Source organism: Colossoma macropomum, unplaced genomic scaffold (genome assembly GCF_904425465.1).
Source record: "Colossoma macropomum unplaced genomic scaffold, Colossoma_macropomum, whole genome shotgun sequence".
Lineage (NCBI taxonomy): Eukaryota > Metazoa > Chordata > Actinopteri > Characiformes > Serrasalmidae > Colossoma > Colossoma macropomum.
This window is the reverse complement of record NW_023494802.1, coordinates 21,104,064-21,122,861: the sequence shown is the minus strand read 5'-3', so window position 1 is coordinate 21,122,861 and position 18,798 is coordinate 21,104,064. Positions and strand designations below refer to the sequence as shown.

At 40.3% G+C, this 18,798-nt stretch overlaps 1 protein-coding gene across 1 annotated transcript; it reads right to left on the bottom strand.

Annotated features, from left to right (window-relative positions):
• Window positions 1–450: 450 nt before the first annotated feature.
• Window positions 451–14,923, bottom strand: si:ch211-220i18.4 (SRSF protein kinase 3). Its single transcript, XM_036591743.1, has 12 exons — window positions 14,831–14,923; window positions 12,124–12,227; window positions 10,402–10,510; window positions 7,926–8,013; window positions 7,743–7,830; window positions 4,063–4,169; window positions 3,803–3,944; window positions 3,634–3,680; window positions 3,411–3,518; window positions 1,910–1,979; window positions 1,728–1,820; window positions 451–692 (listed from the first exon to the last, which is right to left on the bottom strand). Exons 1-12 carry the CDS (start codon window positions 14,848–14,850, stop codon window positions 508–510), a joined length of 1,161 nt encoding a protein of 386 aa, XP_036447636.1. The 5' UTR covers window positions 14,851–14,923; the 3' UTR covers window positions 451–507.
• Between the last annotated feature and the right edge of the window lie 3,875 nt (window positions 14,924–18,798).

Genomic DNA, 18,798 nt, shown 5'->3' with positions numbered 1-18,798 from the left:
GGTGAAGTCAGTTGACTTTCTGCATATTACATAACACTGTTGTGGGAAGAAAACCTCGTATCTCCAAAATGGTAACTTTACAGGAGAAGGAAAAAACCTACTATACTTTTAATGTAAGTCAATGGAACCAGAATTTTTCCCAAGTCATTTTGGACCATTTCTTTTGGTCCATTCATCATGAAATTTACACACAATGTAAAGAACAACAGGCATTTTCAAATTATGTAAAAAACTGAAAAATGACAAAAATGGGGATACTAGGTTTCCTTCCGACAGCAGCGATATGTATCAAAAACAAACAGAAGTGTGGAATTTTAGATGAGGGATTAACTTCAAGACAATACATAAACCTTTCTCTATAAATTCAAGTTTTTACTAGATTTATTTACTATATATATTCAAGTTTTGAGGCAAATTTGGCTAAAAAGCTACTAAGGCAAAGGTGTGAAGCTCTTTAATCTATTAAAATGTTAGATAAAAGTCTTTTATGTCAAAGGGAATGTAAGGTCACAGTTTAAGCCAGGGGTGTTTTAGACACTGAGCTGCCGTCGCTCTCCGCTCAGGCAGGAAGTCCAGCATCCGAAGCAGGAAATCGGAGAAGAGGACGGCCTCTTGGAGAGGAAATTGATATTTCTCCACCAGGACTTCATACAGCCCCCATGGACGCAGGGCAGGAATCCTCTGGAGGTCACCTGCGTCATCATACATAAGCATGGGCCAATGAGAGGACCTATCTGTTCCTTGCATTGGACAACTGGTCTTCTTAAAGTCTTCTAAGGCCTTGTGTGACTCATCATGGTTAACTTATTAATTGTGAGATTTATGCTAAATACACCGATCAGGCATAACATTATTCCTTGTTTCTATGCTCATTGTCCATTTTATCAGCTCCACTTATTATATAGGTGCACTTTGTAGTTCTACAGTTACAGACTGTAGTCCATCTGTTTCTCTGATACTTTGTTAGCCCCCTTTTACCCTGTTCTTCAGTGGTCAGGACCCCCATGGACCCTCACAGAGCAGGTACTATTTGGGTGGTGGATCATTCTCAGCACTGCAGTAACACTGACGTGGTGGTGGTGTGTTAGTGTGTGTTGTGCTGATATGAGTGGATCAGACACAGTGCTGCTGGAGTTTTTAAACACTGTGTCCACTCACTGTCCACTCTATTAGACACTCCCACCTTGTCAGTCCACCTTGTAGATGTAAAGTCAGAGACGATAGCTCATCTGCTGCTGCACAGTTTGTGTTGGTCATCCTCTAGTCCTTCATCAGTGGTCACAGGACGCTGCCCGCAGGACGCTGTTGGCTGGATGTTTTTGGTTGGTGGACTATTCTCAGTCCAGCAGTGACACTGAGGTGTTTAAAAACTCCAGCAGCACTGCTGTGTCTGATCCACTCAGACCAGTGCAACACACACTAACACACCACCACCACATCAGTGTTACTGCAGTGCTGAGAATGATCCACCACCCAAACAGTACCTGCTCTGTGAGGGTCCATGGGGGTCCTGACCACTGAAGAACAGGGTAAAAGGGGGCTAACAAAGTATCAGAGAAACAGATGGACTACAGTCTGTAACTGTAGAACTACAAAGTGCACCTATATAGTAAGTGGAGCTGATAAAATGGACAATGAGCGTAGAAACAAGGAGGTGGTCAGAATGTTATGGCTGATCGGTGTATGTTTTATGCTAATTATGCCACTTGTAGAGATTTTCTACTCACCTTTCCGGTTGAAGTACTCAGATGAATATTTGCCAGACAGGGCTACTGACGCAGGGATCTTCCCTAAGAGTTCAATGATGTGTGCAAGGTGGTCTGAAAGGCACAAAATGGTCAGTATAAACACCAAAACTATTTATTTTTTGTTAGACGTTCCAAATAGATTCATAACTTAATCAGCATACCTTCTTCCAAAGAGAAATTCTTTCCAGCTTTGGGCTCAAATAAAGAGTCTCCGGTGGAAAGCTCAAATGCCTTGGGAAAACAGAAATGTGGCTTTGAAAATCTGGGCCAAATATTAAGATCTATAGCACTCAAGGTAAAGTGCATCATTCCTTTATTTATCCATGTTGCGCCCAAACACAACATCTGGGTTTGTATGACTGGGTTGGAGTCATTTTCATGAACTCAGCTCATGAGGTCAGTGTAAAAACGAGTGAATAGTATTCTTCAAAATGTATCAGTGAATGGCATTTCTGATTTCTACACCCGAACCGTGAGGAATCCGCCTGTGAAAAGTTTTGCAAAGCAGAGTAAAAGCAGATCGGATCTTTATGGAGCCTGCGGAATCTGTGTCCCGCTGTAATGGTGTTATAATGGTGTTTTGTAATGTCAACATCACAAATAGACATTTTGAACCTACACATATTTTTTATAAGCAATGTTGATAACGGTATAATGGTGCCCCCTCGTGGCGAATTTTTGGCCTGCTAAACATGAATGAGTGAGGGCATATGTGAGTTAGTTGAATTAGGTGATTTACATCTAAAAATAAGTTTTCTTTGGGGACTATTTTGCCTTACAACACGCTGCATGTACCTCTCTGCCATTAATGTATTTTTAAACGTAAGTTTTAGATCAAAACTTTGTTTTGAAAATATAAAAAAAAACAACAGTGAGTGTGTTTACAAGCACTTAATAATCCGATAACTGCAGAAAATCAGATTTTGTCAGTAATCCGATCAATCCGTGTTTAAATGCTCTTGAGTAATCAGATAATTTGAAACTCCAAGTCAACATGAGTCAGGCAGTAATCAGATTTCTGCTTTGTAACTAGCCAATAAACTTACAGAAGAGAACGCGATGTAAACATAACGTAAAACTCAAACTTCATGCTGCAGCTTTTTTTTTAAAACATTGCACCATTTTACCTGAAAATATGGAACATACATCATCTAGAAAATGAAGAATATTAAAACATGTAGTTAGTTTCGTCAAACATGTAGTTGGTTTCAGTGTCGCTTCAAATCCGAAAGAAATCCGAGTAAGAGTTTACATGCACTGGGAAATCTGATTACTGAGCTAAAATCCAGCCTCTTTAATTGGATTACTTGATTGGATTTCTAGACCTTATTCCAATCTAAGAAATTGGAGGATGACGTTTACATGACTATATGAATAATTAAATAACTGCAGAAATCTGATTATGATCGGATTCCTGAGTGCATGTAAACGCACTCAATGTCTGAGGCATCAGGCAACATGTTTGTAATCATTGTAACGACTTTCTGTGAGGGAGCTTTCAGAAGCATTAAACGCTCAGGACATCTGGTTCCCCTCGATTTCTAAAGAACTGAACTCACTGTATGGTTCAGCTTAACCCTCTTAAGAGCGTCTTGGAAGTGCACAGTTAGGGGAGCTCATTTCTGATGAATGCAATGTTTGGTTAAGGCCTTGAAGACTGACCATGCAGGCTACACTCCAGATATCAGCAGGAGGGCCGTACTCTGAGCCCAGCAGAACTTCTAGCGAGCGATACTGCCGGGTCTGGATCTCCTCACAGAAGTGCTTGTACTGGAACAAAATGAGGGAGAGATTTCATTTAATTTTTGTAGACATGCAGGTAGCTGGTCAAAGCAGTATGTCACAGTACCATAGAAGTTTATGAAGGCTGCAGCCTTGGACTCACCACCCAGCAAGAGCTGCCTAGATCTGCAATCTTCACTGAAACGTTCTCTAGATTTGTTTGGTAAGTAGGAGAGACAAAAGATCACTGAATGCACCAAACCTTCTTAAAACAGTTTTAACTTCTGCTTCAGATTTACAGTGGATGCTGATTTTCTCCTGGGATGTCCTACCTGTATCTGTGTGTGTTGTGGGCCTGTGGCCTGCTGTGTTTGCTGGAGGTTGCTGCTCCAGGCACAGCAGAATGTTCTCAGGCTTGATGTCAGTATGGATGATCTTACAGTGGGTGTGCAGATAGTCAAGACCCTCAAGCACCTGAGAAAGAAGAAGGTAGCAGGACCCAGTACTTGTAAAAGCAACATGGCATTCCTTATTAAAGCACATAGGGCTCATGTAGCTTCCAGGGCTCTGATATGCAGAACGCACGACTCACCTGAGCGATTACTCTCCTCACACAGCCGAGCGACAGACCAGGTTTGCCGAAACACACCTGCCAGCAGCGAAGGTCTGGCCCTAGCAGCTCCAGCACCAGACATATGTCTGCATCAGCAAGTCAAGAATCAAAGTATCCCATTCTGCTCTGAGTCTGTAAATGCCTTCATCCTATTTGTCATTTTTTTATTTGATATATGTAAATGAGCCATGTTCTGATTGGCTGTCTTGTATTCAAAAAGCACCCAGAGCTGAAACACTGTAGAACTTCAGTATGAATGGGCAGAGCTAAACTGCTGTACACTCTCAGAAATAAAGGTACTAAACTGTCGCTGGGTCAGTGGCCCTCTTGTCACTGGGGTGGGACCCTCAAGGGTCCATCTCAGTACCTTCAGTCAGGGAACATAACTGAACCATAATCCACTGAAATGATATGTTCTAAGCTGTACTGACTCCACACACCCCGTCTCGTCTCCAGGCTTTTATTTTACTGTTCTGTTTAAAACATTCGGTTATGAAAAGGTACAAATACGAACTTTTCACCTGGAAAAACTTATTTAAGGTTCACAATCAGACCTTAAAACCACTGTTGGAGCTTTGAGGGAACATTTACACTGTTTGTACCTTGATAAATGAAAAATGTACCTGAACAGAACCTTCATTTCTAACAGTGCAGGCTGAATAGGTGGGTAGACAGTGGCAAGGAAAATGATGTGAACCCTTTGGAATGGCCTAGTTTTCTGCATTAGTTGGTCATAAAATGTGACCTGTTGAAACATGGACAAATGCAATGCTCTAAGGCTAACAGCGTAAAAATAATTACAATATTGTATGTCTTTATGAGCGCACCAATTAAACAGTCACAGCACTGGTGGAAAAAGCAAGTAAACCTTTGGATGTAATAACTGGCCAAACTTCAATCAGGCACTTCCGGCAGCTGTAAATCAGACCAGCATAATGTTTAAGAGGAATACTGGACTGGAGAGCTGTCACTAGGATCTTTGGGTGGGCATTTGAATGATTTGGGTGGGCAACAAAAGCAATGGGCCTCATTCATCAGTATCTAAGTTTTCTTAATGTGTTCTTGAGAAAGGTCCTAAGAAAAAGTCTACGTCAGATTCATGACAAGTTCTTAAAGCGCAGAACTGTTCTCCCCTTTGTGCTCTTGAGTGTGTAGATTCTGTGCTTACCTAAGAACAAATCCCAGATAAGAGAACAGTGGTGAGTCAGAGTCTTTAAGGCCCAATGTCGGTTCACCATGTCTGTACTGCGTATGTTGAAGAAGTGCCTGGTTTGTCGATAATGACAAGGAGGAGCTCTGACTAAACACACCCACCTTCAGAACGGCCAATAGGAAAGCAGCGCATTTTAGATGAGCAGTAACAAAATTGTCCATGACAAAAAACTATGAACACTCAAAAAACAGCTATAATGGTGATTTTATTCAGGGTTTTCTTTGGATGGGCAGATGATTCCTCTGGGAGGACAAGGCTTATCTCTAGGTGGACAACGCCCACCCCAGCCCAACTGAAGACACGCCCCTGCTGGACTGTTTTTCCTTACAAAACTGCTTAAGCTCTGCTATGCCATATGTAGTGCTTTGTGTTCCTCCTGAACAATTCAACCTTATTTTCTTCAGCCCACCAGACATTTTTCCATAATAAGGTGGCAAACTTGGCTTACAGCGAAGTTTTTGTGTTCGGAGAGCAGCAGTTCAATGTTTTTGTACGGTAGATTCATTAACAGAGATGTTAACCGGTTCTAATGATTCCTTAAAGCCTTTAGCGGTTTCTCTGGGCCTCTTTTATCCTTTATTGAGCATTCTGCATTGTGCCTTTGGTGACCTTGGTTGGGCGCCTTCATAAACTTTTTCCAATCTACACTGAACGATATATTTAACAGGGACAAGAATAATACATTGTTTAATGTTTTATTAGTATAAACAGATCGTGCTCGTATTTAATAGTAACCTAGATAAAGACCAGACCATATTTTAAGACAATATTACGCATAAATGCAGATAATTCAAAAGGGTTCACATACTTTTTGGCCATTGTATGTAAGTGGGGCGGCACGGTGGTGCAGTGGGTAGTGCTGTCGGCTCACAGCAAGAAGGGCCTGGGTTCGATTCCTGGCTGGGTGACCAGGGTCATTTCTGTGTGGAGTCTGCATGTTCTCCCCGTGTCTGTGTGGGTTTCCTCCGGGTACTCCGGTTTCCTCCCACAGTCCAAAGACATGCAGTCAGGCTGATTGGACATGCTAAATTGCCCCTAGGTGTGAGTGTGTGTGTGATTGTATATGTCTGTCTGTCTGTCTGCCCTGCGATGGACTGGCGACCTGTCCAGGGTGTATCCTGCCTTCCGCCCAATGACAGCTGGGATAGGCTCCAGCACCCCACCGTGACCCAGAAGGATAAGCGGTTTAGATGATGTATGTATGTAAGTGAGTGGGTTCTTGTGACATCACAGAGACGGAGTTTAATACAGGCTATTTTTGCAGCATGGTTTCCATATATGGACTGCATGGACTAGAAAGAGAAACTTTAAGAATGTTTACATGTTACTTCATACTAATTTGGTTTTCTATAATATGGGCCATTTAAACTGGACGCTTATTCAGTTTTTAATGTTCCAGTGCACTATTAAGTAACTTCTATAAACTAGAGATGGAACAATGCCAAATTTTCTTTTCTGATATGGATAGTAAAGTCTTGCATATCGGCCTACATTGATCCGATATTTCTTCTTTTAAAATGACTAATAAGATTTGTTACAGGATTGGATCAATTTTTTATTTTTTGGTGAAGTTATCTGCATTGACATTTGACTCCATTTGATTCTAAACTGACTGAGAAAGCTGTACAGCAGTGAGAATTAAGTTATAATAAATTCAACACTAACTTAATTTTCTATGCTAGGCAGTTTTCTGTTCATTCTGAACACACATCTAACATGTCTTATTTTTTATTTACAGCTTCCTCTTCCCTACTAATTATTTGGAAGCTGCGGAGTTGTGCAGAGCTAGCACATTAAAATCATTTTATACACATGGTTTTGCATTGTTGACTATCTAGCATTCCAATGTTACATAATAAATATTATTCTTTTGAACACTAGTTTATATCTAACACAAACTGATCTGGTATATATTATATAATAATATTTGATATCTGTTATATCTATTATCCATGATAAAACTTTCAAAACATTTTATTTACAGTAACACTTATTATACAATAAAAAATATATGCAATAAAATGAAAAGTTGGATTTACTAAAAAATGTTATGTCTAGTGGTTCATGCAACTGTGTTAAGTAACTGGACAACACAAAGGGGATGAGTAAAACAGGAATATATGAATAGAGGATGCCGGGAGTTTTACTCAACAAGACTGCACTGACTAAACAAACGCTTACTGGGTAAAGCTGACAACTCACTTAGTTTCATTGCAAAAGACAGAACTAACTCAGTTTCACTGACTTGCATGCGTTTGTTAATAAAATCAACAAAACTCATTAAAACCAACAACAGAGCGATTTGATTTGAGTACAGAAATCATAGAATAAAATGCATTTTGTTAGTTTGGTCACTGACAAATAGAGGCAGATGGAGAAATGAGGTCACAGGGCATTAGTGATATGAGCTATGCACTAAAGATTCATGTGGACATTAAAAGGATACGGACTCCGTTAACTCCAACGATCTTAAACTCATCCAGCAACTGCACAATGCGGCCTTTTAAGGGGTTTCGAGCTGTAGGACCACTGGCCTGGAGGAGCAAGAGGAAGAGCTTAGTAAGTTGATAGAGAGCAAGGGAAAATAAGAGAGAGAGAGAGAGAGAGAGAGAGAGAGAGACTGACTCACACAGCGCAGTAGTGTTAGTTCATCCTGGCCGGCCTGGGTGAAGCCAGATCCACTCTTCAGGATCTTCACAGCAACATGCCTGCCTGATCTGAAACACACACGTACAGTACGTGTACATTCTTTTAACATCTCAAGGGCACAGTTCTGATTAAAAAACAGGGCGCAGCAGGGGTCAGCTCTTGTCCTAGAAGGTCAGTGTCCAGCACAGTTTGGTCATTCCTCTATGCAGACACCTGATTCAACTCAGTAAGTTATTTAAAGGGACACCAGCCAAAATGAGAAACGTAAACATGCCTACACTGTAAAACTCACTGCACATATTAATGAAAGAATTAAGTTAATACGACTTCAATACTACAGAAAGTTGGAAGAACATAATCTGAAAAAATCAAATCAACTCAAAAATGAATTGTTGAGATAGCAACTCAGTGGCGGTGGTGGTTAGTGTGTGTTGTGCTCGTATGAGTGGATCAGACACAGCAGTGCTGCTGGAGTTTTTAAACACTGTGTCCACTCACTGTCCACTCTATTAGACACACCTACCTTGTCAGTCCACCTTGTAGATGTAAAGTCAGAGACGATAGCTCATCTGCTGCTGCACAGTTTGTGTTGGTCATCCTCTAGTCCTTCATCAGTGGTCACAGGACGCTGCCCACACGACGCTGTTGGCTGGATATGTTTGGTTGGTGGACTGTTCTCAGTCCAGCAGCGACACTGAGGTGTTTAAAACTCCAGCACCACTGCTGTGTCTGATCCACTCAGACCAGCACAACACACACTAACACACCACCACCACGTCAGTGTTACTGCAGTGCTGAGAATGATCCACCACCCAAATAGTACCTGCTCTGTGAGGGTCCATGGGGGTCCTGACCACTGAAGAACAGGGTAAAAGGGGGCTAACAAAGTATCAGAGAAACAGATGGACTACAGTCTGTAACTGTAGAACTACAAAGTGCACCTATATAGTAAGTGGAGCTGATAAAATGGACAATGAGCGTAGAAACAAGGAGGTGGTCATAATGTTATGCCTGGTTGGTGTATGTTCTAATAAGCTGACTGCCTCATTGCAGCCGTGTTACTTTAGTTAAAGTCATTACAATAGAGAGAATGACGGAAATGACTCGTCAGATGAGGACAGGAAGATTAAAACTAAAGTTAGCAAGACAGATTGTTATCTATGTAACTTACCTCAATCTGTCTTTCCTCTAGCTAAAAAGGAGAGAGTGGGAGATACAGAGAGAGAGGAAGTGCTGAGATTAGACTGAGATTAGAGTCGCAGCAGCACCAGCTTGTCTTTAATTTGTATTTATTAGCCTATAGATCAGATTCTAGGCTAGCAGGCAGGACTGGTTGACGCCACAGGGATTCCCAACGGCTGTTTGACGTATTTGCAGAATGCTGTTGTTGTAATGAGCAAACATTCATGAACAAAAACATGAAATCAGCATAAAATCATGAATTCTGTAAAAAGGTCATTCTACAGAAACGTCCACTTTTCTATCTGTCCATAGGAGTCACTGGTGTTACTGATCCTCACTGGTGTTACTCATAATAAAGGAACACCAGAGACATTTTTAATGAACAATGCATTTTACTAAACGGCTGCTACAGAACATCAAACCACATGTCAATCATGGAATATCCACTAAAATATGTCATTTAATCCATTTGTATTCTATTTTTTCACAGTTACCTCAGAATAAAGTCGGTCACACCAGTGACTTCAGCTAAAAGCTTCATATGAAATCATGAGCTAAATGAGAAAATCTCTGATAACTGAAAGACACAGTGGACTCACCATGTGCTTTTCTTAATAGATCCTCAGAAAACAGGTAAAAGGAAGTCAAGTGATGTCATCAGTGTGACTTTTATTTCAAAATAAGAGAGTTTTTGTTACACAGTAACACCAGTGACACGACTCCTGGGGACCACAACTTTCATTATATATTTTATAATATTTATTTGTTTTCTTTATGTCATTTAATTCATATATTCCATAATCATGTATAGATTATTGCAGTTAAAATTGCAGAAAAATTTGTTTTTACCTCAAAATATGGCCTCAGCCTTCACACATGACTGTGAGGACGAGCTCTTCTGTGGTGCTTGGAGTTCTAGATGATTGATTTAAATACCAATATTGCTAAATTGAAGCTCAAGAAGGTGTAATTGTCAAAATAACTTATTTTATTTAAAATATAAATAAATTGTAACCCTAACATGTTTTATATATCTGCAAATGCTAGGAACACAAAAATGGACATTCTGTAGAATGACCCAACACTTGTGAGGCTGATGTAATGCTGGGTTACAGATATTACACAATATAACAAACTAAACCCTTATTTTAGGCTGGAATGTCCCTTTAACAGGTTTAGCTGGTATGTTTGAGCTGGAAACCTACCTGTGCTGGACTTCGGCCCTCCAGAACTGGAGCTGATGACCCCTGGTGAGCAACAATGACACTACATACCTGAGGTCCACACAGAGCCACACAGTAGCAAAGTAGCCCCAGCCGAGTTTGGACAGAACCTTGTATCTCTTGTTAAAAACATCTCCCTCTTGTACGGGATGGTACCCTCCTTAGGACAGAGCAGACGCAAGAGTCAAGCAGCTTCACTGTTTCCTGCTGCTTATTTATTTATTTATTTATTTATATATTTATTTTTGCATTTTTCCACAAATTAATTTTCCTCCAATTTGCTCCTGTCCAGTTTCACCCACTAGCTCCCCCAATCACATAGCACTACCAGCGCCAGGAAGCTGAAGGCCAGCAAATGCTTCCTCCGAGCCTGTGAAGCCAGACACTGTTATCTCCTCAAACTGTAACGTCATTGGACAGCCCAACACATTCGAGGACAACATTACCTGCCAGTTCTCTGATGGTCACTAAGAGCTGCCTGCACTGGCTAGCACTGCACTGAGTGACGTGGAGAGTGGGAGGGTCATCCTACCCATTCACAGAGTAAGGCCAATTGTGCTGTCTTGAACTCCTGACCACCAGTGGTGGACAGTGACTAAGTAAATGTAATTCGTTTCTGTACTTAAGTAGTTTTTTCCTGTATCTTTATTTTACTGAAGTTTTTCCATTTTGGTGTCTTTCTACTTTCACTCCACTACATTTCAAAGTCAAATATCTCACTTTTTACTCCACTACATTCTGAGAAATCTGTCGCTCCTTTTGGTTTATGTGTGTATAAAAACGTAACATGTCAAAACGAAAGAAGCGCGAAGCAACAACACCAATCAGGGCACAGCGGTCACTTTGTTTTGAGCTCGTTTTGACCTGTTGGTCATACCGACCCAGTGCAGCACACGGTTCAACGTCAGTGCAGCAGCGTAAAGTTTTGGGAGAGTCTATTCAACATAAATGATGAACTAACCTAACTTTGTGTAAACAGACCACAATATAGAAATATGTACACATATGCAGTTGTGACTGACGGGTCTTTATTCTGAATTTATACAAACACATTTCATTTTATAGTAAATTAGTTTTGTCTAGTTTATGTTTATGAACAGAGACCTACAGATGCAGTTTAGTAAAGGAAACTCATTTGTGAATCTGAGTTTAAAGTTTTTATTAAACTTAAACTTGTAACTAAGTTGCAAATAAATCTTAAACTGAAACTTTGCTTGTTTGTAAAAAGTGATTTCAGAGCCACTCAGTTCTACCTGATGGAAACTGTTTGCCTTCAGTGTTTTGTGCTTATGATAATTTTAATAGACATCAGCGTCACTAATTAATGACCTTCTATTAAAAGACTGGTTTACCAAGAGAGACACTGGAGTATTTTCACCTAAACTGAGTTGATAATGCAAGAGTCCTATAACAAAAATGATAATAGGACATTAAAGTCATAATTAATCTTTTAGTACTGTTACTTTCGATACTTAAGTACATTAGAAGATGAATACTTTAGTACTTTTACTCAAGTGGAGGTCTAAAGGGAGGAACTTCTACTTTTACTGGGGTAATATTTTACTTTGGGGGTCTCTACTTTAACTCAAGCACATGATGTGTGTACTTCGTCCGCCACTGCTGACCACAGATGCCTGTGGCATCACCGGGGATCAAACTCATGACCTCCCGATAATCCAGCTGCTTATTTGTATTGCATGCAACAAACAAGACATTTGTACTTATATTGGCTTTATGAATGGTGGAATCGTATTAAGGATAACAATCACTGACCATAGCAGTACTCTCTTGGGTCCTCATGCTCCTCTGCCTTATCCGGCTCCAGATGTTCATAACAACTCAGCTCATTAAAGGTAGAAACTCTCTCAATATGAGACCTGTTTTGGACACAGACGCATTCACATAATCAGTACCTCTTCTTATGAATCTTAGACATTTAAAGCATTTTTCCACAAATTACTAGAACCTTGGACAAAAGTAGACCTGTGCTGATACACTCGCACCAGCACCACTACTATATCAGCTCTGTTATGAGACCCAAATAATATCTGGTCAGCAGGGTCAGAAACTGACCAGTGATGGTAGAGGGGTGCCTGACAAATTATACATGACATCAGATGGACTACACACTGTATTTCTACACCTTTATAGTGGACCTACAGGATAGACGGACCCCATTAAGTGGTCAGTGGAAGTACAAGGTGTGGACAGTAAGCATGCGGCATTAATACCCTGTGTTCACTGCACATATAAGTTCACTGTACATATAAATACATATGCTTACGTAATGGAACAAATACAGAGAAATAAACAGTGCTTGTGTATTATTAGACCACCATAAAACTCCAGTATGGATGGATAAAGTGACCTCTCCGCCCTGCTGGTGTTGAGTTACCAGGGCCAGACACAGGGCTACTTATAGAGAGACACTTATAAACATCCTTTCAGCTCACGCAATAAACCTCATTAGACTCATGCAGGAATAGGAAGTCTTGGAGATCTCCCACTCTGCAGGCACCATGACGGGTCAACAGGTTCCAGTTTAACAAATTGGAAGAAACATAAAATGTGGCCTGTACAAAAGTTATAACACATGTTATATGTTATGTTTTATTTTTTCTAATGTGTTAAACATGGCAAATACAACCCCATTTCCAAAAAAGTTGGGATGCTGTGCAAAATGTAAATAAAAACAAAAAGCAATGATGTGTAAATCATTTAAACCCTATATTTAATTGAAAACAGTACAAAGACAACAAATCGAATGTTGAAATTGAGAAGTTTTATGTTTTTTTGAAAAATATTTGCCCATTTTGAACTTGATGTCAATAACATGTTCCAAAAAAGTTGGGACGGGGGAACAAAAGGCTGGTAAAATTGTGTAACGCTAAAAACACCTGGTGGTTGATTGACAACAGGTCAGTAACATGACTGGGTATAAAAGAGCATCTCAGAGAGGCGGAGTCTTTCAGAAGTAAAGATGAGGAGGGGTTCACCACTCTGTGAAAGACTGCACCATCAAATAGTGCAACAATTCAAGAATAACGTTTCTCAACATAAAACAGCAAAGAACTTCTGCTTTTCATCATCTACGGTTCATAATATCATTAAAAGATTCAGAGAGTCTGGAGAAATCTCTGTATGTGAGGGACGAGGCGGAAAACCAGTATTTGACTCTCAGACAGCACTGCATTAGAAACAGACATGTTTCTCTACTGGAAATCATGTTATGATACGTTTATGATTTTATGAAAAATATATACAATGTAAAACGATGGGCGACTGTCCTTGTTCAGTGCTCCATGGTTGCTTGGCAACAAAAGCCTTCTCAAGCCTGCTCTTGTGGCTTAATGCTTTAAAGCATTTCTAACAGAACCTTAATAAAACTGTAGCCTTGCTGTTTGTGAGGTGATTTGTGTTTCTGTCCTGGATGGAGGACGTCCAAAACATCAGGGTCCACCACATTCATGTAGGCACCATGTGGGTGCAAATGACTCACCTTTTTTACCAAGAATAAAGTCACGTTTTAATGCACAATCATTATGCATAAAATGATGGCAAATTTGATGTTTTATGTTTCATTTTTCCACATTATGTTAAACTATATGCATTAATATCATCAGAAAAATGGCGTATTTGAATGTGCTCTCTGTAGAGGGTGTGTTAACTTACTTTCACTTAGAAAATGAAAATGTAAACTTTTGCATATATCTGTAAATCTCTGACCTAATGATTCTAATTCTATAGAAAATTAGTCAGTGTATCATGAAATATCATTTTGCCACATTTAATTAGACTCACTTGTAATTCGCTGCTGTCGGAACAAAACCTTGTATCTCCATTTTTGTCGTTTTTCAGTTTTTGACAACATTTGAAAGCACTATACACTGTGTGTAAATTTCATGATGAATGGACCAAAAGAAACGACCCAAAATGACTAGAAAAAACGTCTGGTTCCATTGACTTACATTAAAAGTAAAGTAGGTTTTTTCTTCTCCTGGAAAATTCTCATTTTGGAGGTACAAGGTTTTGTTCCGAGAGCAGCTACTACTTATAAAAATGCATTAAATGTACAAATGTGGCTGAATGAACTATTTAAACAGGAGTATATTAGTACAGCAAGATTTCTTCAGATTTTTTTCTTTAAATTTAACTTTCATTTAACCACGAAAAACTCATTGAGTGCATTAAAAAACTCTTTCATATGCATTTCCAGTAAAAGAAGAACATCCTGAGAATTTCGGTTCATCCATACATTTAAGGAATATTATTATAATTGATCAGAATTTTCCAAAACCCTTTTAAAACTCATGCAGCTGAATCAGCATATCACACCATGCATCCATGCATTTTTACAACCCTAATAAGCATCACTGTCATCCAGCTGGCTTAAAACAACTTGTTAGTTCATTAATATGATGAATTCAAAAATGAAATTCAAAAAAATTGAATTCAAAAGTGGAAGAAAAAGGTTACTCACATTGTAGTGCTGGTCAGCATGCTGGTCAGCTTTGGCTTCGATTTGATTGAAGGTTCCCACAGACACTGTGAATGTGTGCAGGGGAAACCCCCTCTCAACTCATTTTCCATCACCCCCCTCCACACACTCTCTCTCTCACACACAGCTGGGGGATATTCTGAGCGGACGGTGAGACAGGTGGCTGGAGCAGCGTTCAGGATCTTCAGCTCAGCCCTGAAAAGCCCCTGTAGAACAAAACAAGCAAAGCGTTTAAACTACAGCCAGCATAGCAGCACTGAAATCAGAGAAGCATGTAAATCCAGCCTGGCACGGCGCTCGGACTGCGCTTTACACGAGCCTGTTAACACTCAGCCCTGACACAGAGCTCACAGATCCTCACAGCAGCAGCTCAGGAGGGCTGGAAAGGCGACAGCGACTGATAAGACTGGCTTTTACAGTGACCCGTGGTTTTAACTGTATCCATGGAAAAATAAAAAGAAAGTTGATAATGACCAACCGTTTTGTTGTGGCTTCCCTAGGATTTAAACTCATGATCTCCCAACAATATAGCTACTAATTAACAGGTTGGCCGCTGGGGAAGCTGGTAAAAGGCAGCGCCACCCTGAACTGCGACAATGTTTATATTATTTAAGACGGTGAGTTTCTGCTGTTTGTTTAAGTTAATGAAGTCTGACAACAGAGCGAAGAGTTTAACACCTGTAACTCCTGATAGAACTGACTGTTACATCAGCCACAGCACTGCTTCCCTAAAAGAAGTAAAATTATATTGTTCAGATTATTGGTTATCTGAAATTTTAGCCTGTTAAAGTTGGTTTCAGCATTGGCCATGAAATGTTCATATCGGTCAGGCACTACTAAAGAACGAGAGGCGGCACTGCATTAAAAACAGACATGATTCTGTAGTGGAAATCACTGCATGGGCTCAGAAACACTTCTGAAAACCACTGTCTGAAAACAGTTCGTCGCTGCATCCACAAATGCAAGTTAAAACTTTATCATGCAAAGCAGAAATCATATATGAACAGGATCCAGAAATGCTGCCACCTTCTCTGGGCCTGAGCCCTTTTAAAATGGACTGAGTGGAAGTGGAAAAGTGTCCTGTGGTCCGACGAATGAAAATTTGAAATTCTTTTTGGAAATCATGAACACAGCCAGCATCCATGATGGTGTAGGGGTACGTTAGTGCAAATGGTATAGGTGGCTTGCACATCTGTGAAGGCAACATTAATATAACAATAATAACAATAATATATATATGGCAAGACAATGCATTACAACAGCATTGCTCCGTATTAAAAGAGTCTGGGTGCTAAACTGACCTGCCTGCAGTCCAGACCTGTCACCACTGCAAACATTTGGAATTATTAAACGAAAAATACAACAAATGAGCCCCTGAACTGATGAGCAGCTGAAATCCTGTATCAAACAAGAACAGAAAACATTTCACTTTCAGAACTACAGCAGTGTCTCCTCAGTTCCCAAACGCTTACAGTGTTGTTAAAAGAAGAGGTGATGAAACACAGTGTTTTTTTCAAAACATCTTGTTGACATCAAATTCAAAATGGGCATATATATTTCAAAAACTAATAAAACTTCACCGTTTCAACATTTGATATGTTGTCTTTGCACTACAATACAATATAATACAATACAATAATTTCCAATAACAGTTTTTTGGGTGTTTTTTGATTTTGTCTGATTTTGTGTAAGTGATTTGCTAATAAAACCAACTCTGATTCTGATTTAAGTGTGGATGCTGCTTGACCAACTCAGATACCTTTAAAAGACGTTTACTTCTTTCTATTTTCTATCTGACCTGGATTTTAAGACGTGGCTGTTTCGTTTTCCTCTCTTCCCCAACGCTAACAGCTGTCGTTGGGTTTAGCTTGATGTTTTGGCACACAAGCATCCCTAAAACATCCCTAAAAGCATTTGCACTCATAAATACAGCATGTGAACCTGAGAAGCCCAGCAGGACCCCTGTTGTCCTCCTTTAAGTCCAAATGATCTGACCCTCACTCTCTGGAAGTGACATTGTTCCCAAAAATAGTCCCTCACGTGCCTCAGTGGCACATCTAATTTAGGTTAGTGGTGCTTAGTTATTGGAACACAGGCTTGAATGCATTTAAACAGCCGACAGTTCAGTGAATGTATTTTCCTCATTGTTAGGATCACTTAAATACTGTAATTACTCATTACTTTGACAGACATTTATGACAAGGATTTGTTAGGTAATCATAAATGAGTCACAAAGCCTGGAATATGAAAAATAAACTAATATACACACACACATATATGTATATATACATATATATAAAAAATACTTTACATTGTGTGTAAATTTCATGATGAATGGACCAAAAGAAACGACCCAAAATGGTTCCCCTAACTTACATTAAAAGTAGTAGTTGTTCAGACAACAGCGATGTGTGTGTATATATATATAAATATATACACACACATATATATAAAATCAGGCATAACATTCTGACCACCTCCTTGTTTCTACGCTCATTGTCCATTTTATCAGCTCCACTTACTATATAGGTGCACTTTGTAGTTCTACAGTTACAGACTGTAGTCCATCTGTTTCTCTGATACTTTGTTAGCCCCCTTTACCCTGTTCTTCAGTGGTCAGGACCCCCATGGACCCTCACAGAGCAGGTACTATTTGGGTGGTGGATCATTCTCAGCACTGCAGTAACACTGACGTGGTGGTGATGTGTTAGTGTGTGTTGTGCTGGTCTGAGTGGATCAGACACAGCAGTGCTGCTGGAGTTTTTAAACACTGTGTCCACTCACTGTCCACTCTATTAGACACTCCTACCTTGTCAGTCCACCTTGTAGATGTAAAGTCAGAGACGATAGCTCATCTGCTGCTGCACAGTTTGTGTTGGTCATCCTCTAGTCCTTCATCAGTTGTCAAAGAACGCTGCCCACAGGACGCTGTTGGCTGGATATTTTTGGTTGGTGGACTATTCTCAGTCCAGCAACGACAATGAGGTGATTAAAAACTCCAGTAGCACTGCTGTGTCTGATCCACTCGTACCAGCACAACACACACTAACACACCACCACCATGTCAGTGTTACTGCAGTGCTGAGAATGATCCACCACCCAAATAGTACCTGCTCTGTGAGGGTCCATGGGGGTCCTGACCACTGAAGAACAGGGTAAAAGGGGGCTAACAAAGTATCAGAGAAACAGATGGACTACAGTCTGTAACTGTAGAACTACAAAGTGCACCTATATATATAAATAAACATGACCACAGGATTTCTGAACGTTGTTGTGGTGCGATGTGTGAAGGTGTGAGATGGTAACTGACAGACTCACATAAAGCCTCACACAGAGGCTGTGCAGGTTTGCTGATATTTAATCTGTGTTTGAGCTGATTTTAGACATGGCAAAGTGTCAGACGGCCGTATCTCAGGGCAATTGCGGCTTTGAGTGACAGCCTGGCGCTTTGATCCCACTCTGCGTGGTGAGGGACGCTGCAGATTCCTTACATGGTAAACTCAGCTCAACCTCCCTCTCTCAACTGTACTAATACAGTCAATACAGTCTGCATATAATGTGGAACACAGACATGAGGATTTCACATCCAGACGAAACAGAAAACAAACGGGCGTTTAATTTGCTGCAGATTGAGAATGAGCCCATGAATGTAACAGGTAGGCCAGCAAGTTTAAACAGTCACTACACAGTTTAGTAAAACGATGCAAAACACAGTTAGTGTTGCTTGACCCTGTTATGGGCCGGCAGGGAGACGGACCCAAGTGCAGAGAGGAAACCGGTGAGAAAGGCTCTTAAATGAGTTTATTGAGGTGATGGAGTGTGAATTTGGTGATTGTGCACATTGGAGTTGAGGTGACCCAGAGCCAGGCTCGAACCACTGAGATATTAATTGGCAGTCCATGGAGTGACCACTGCACCACCCGAAAGCACAGGAAACACTGGGAAAAACA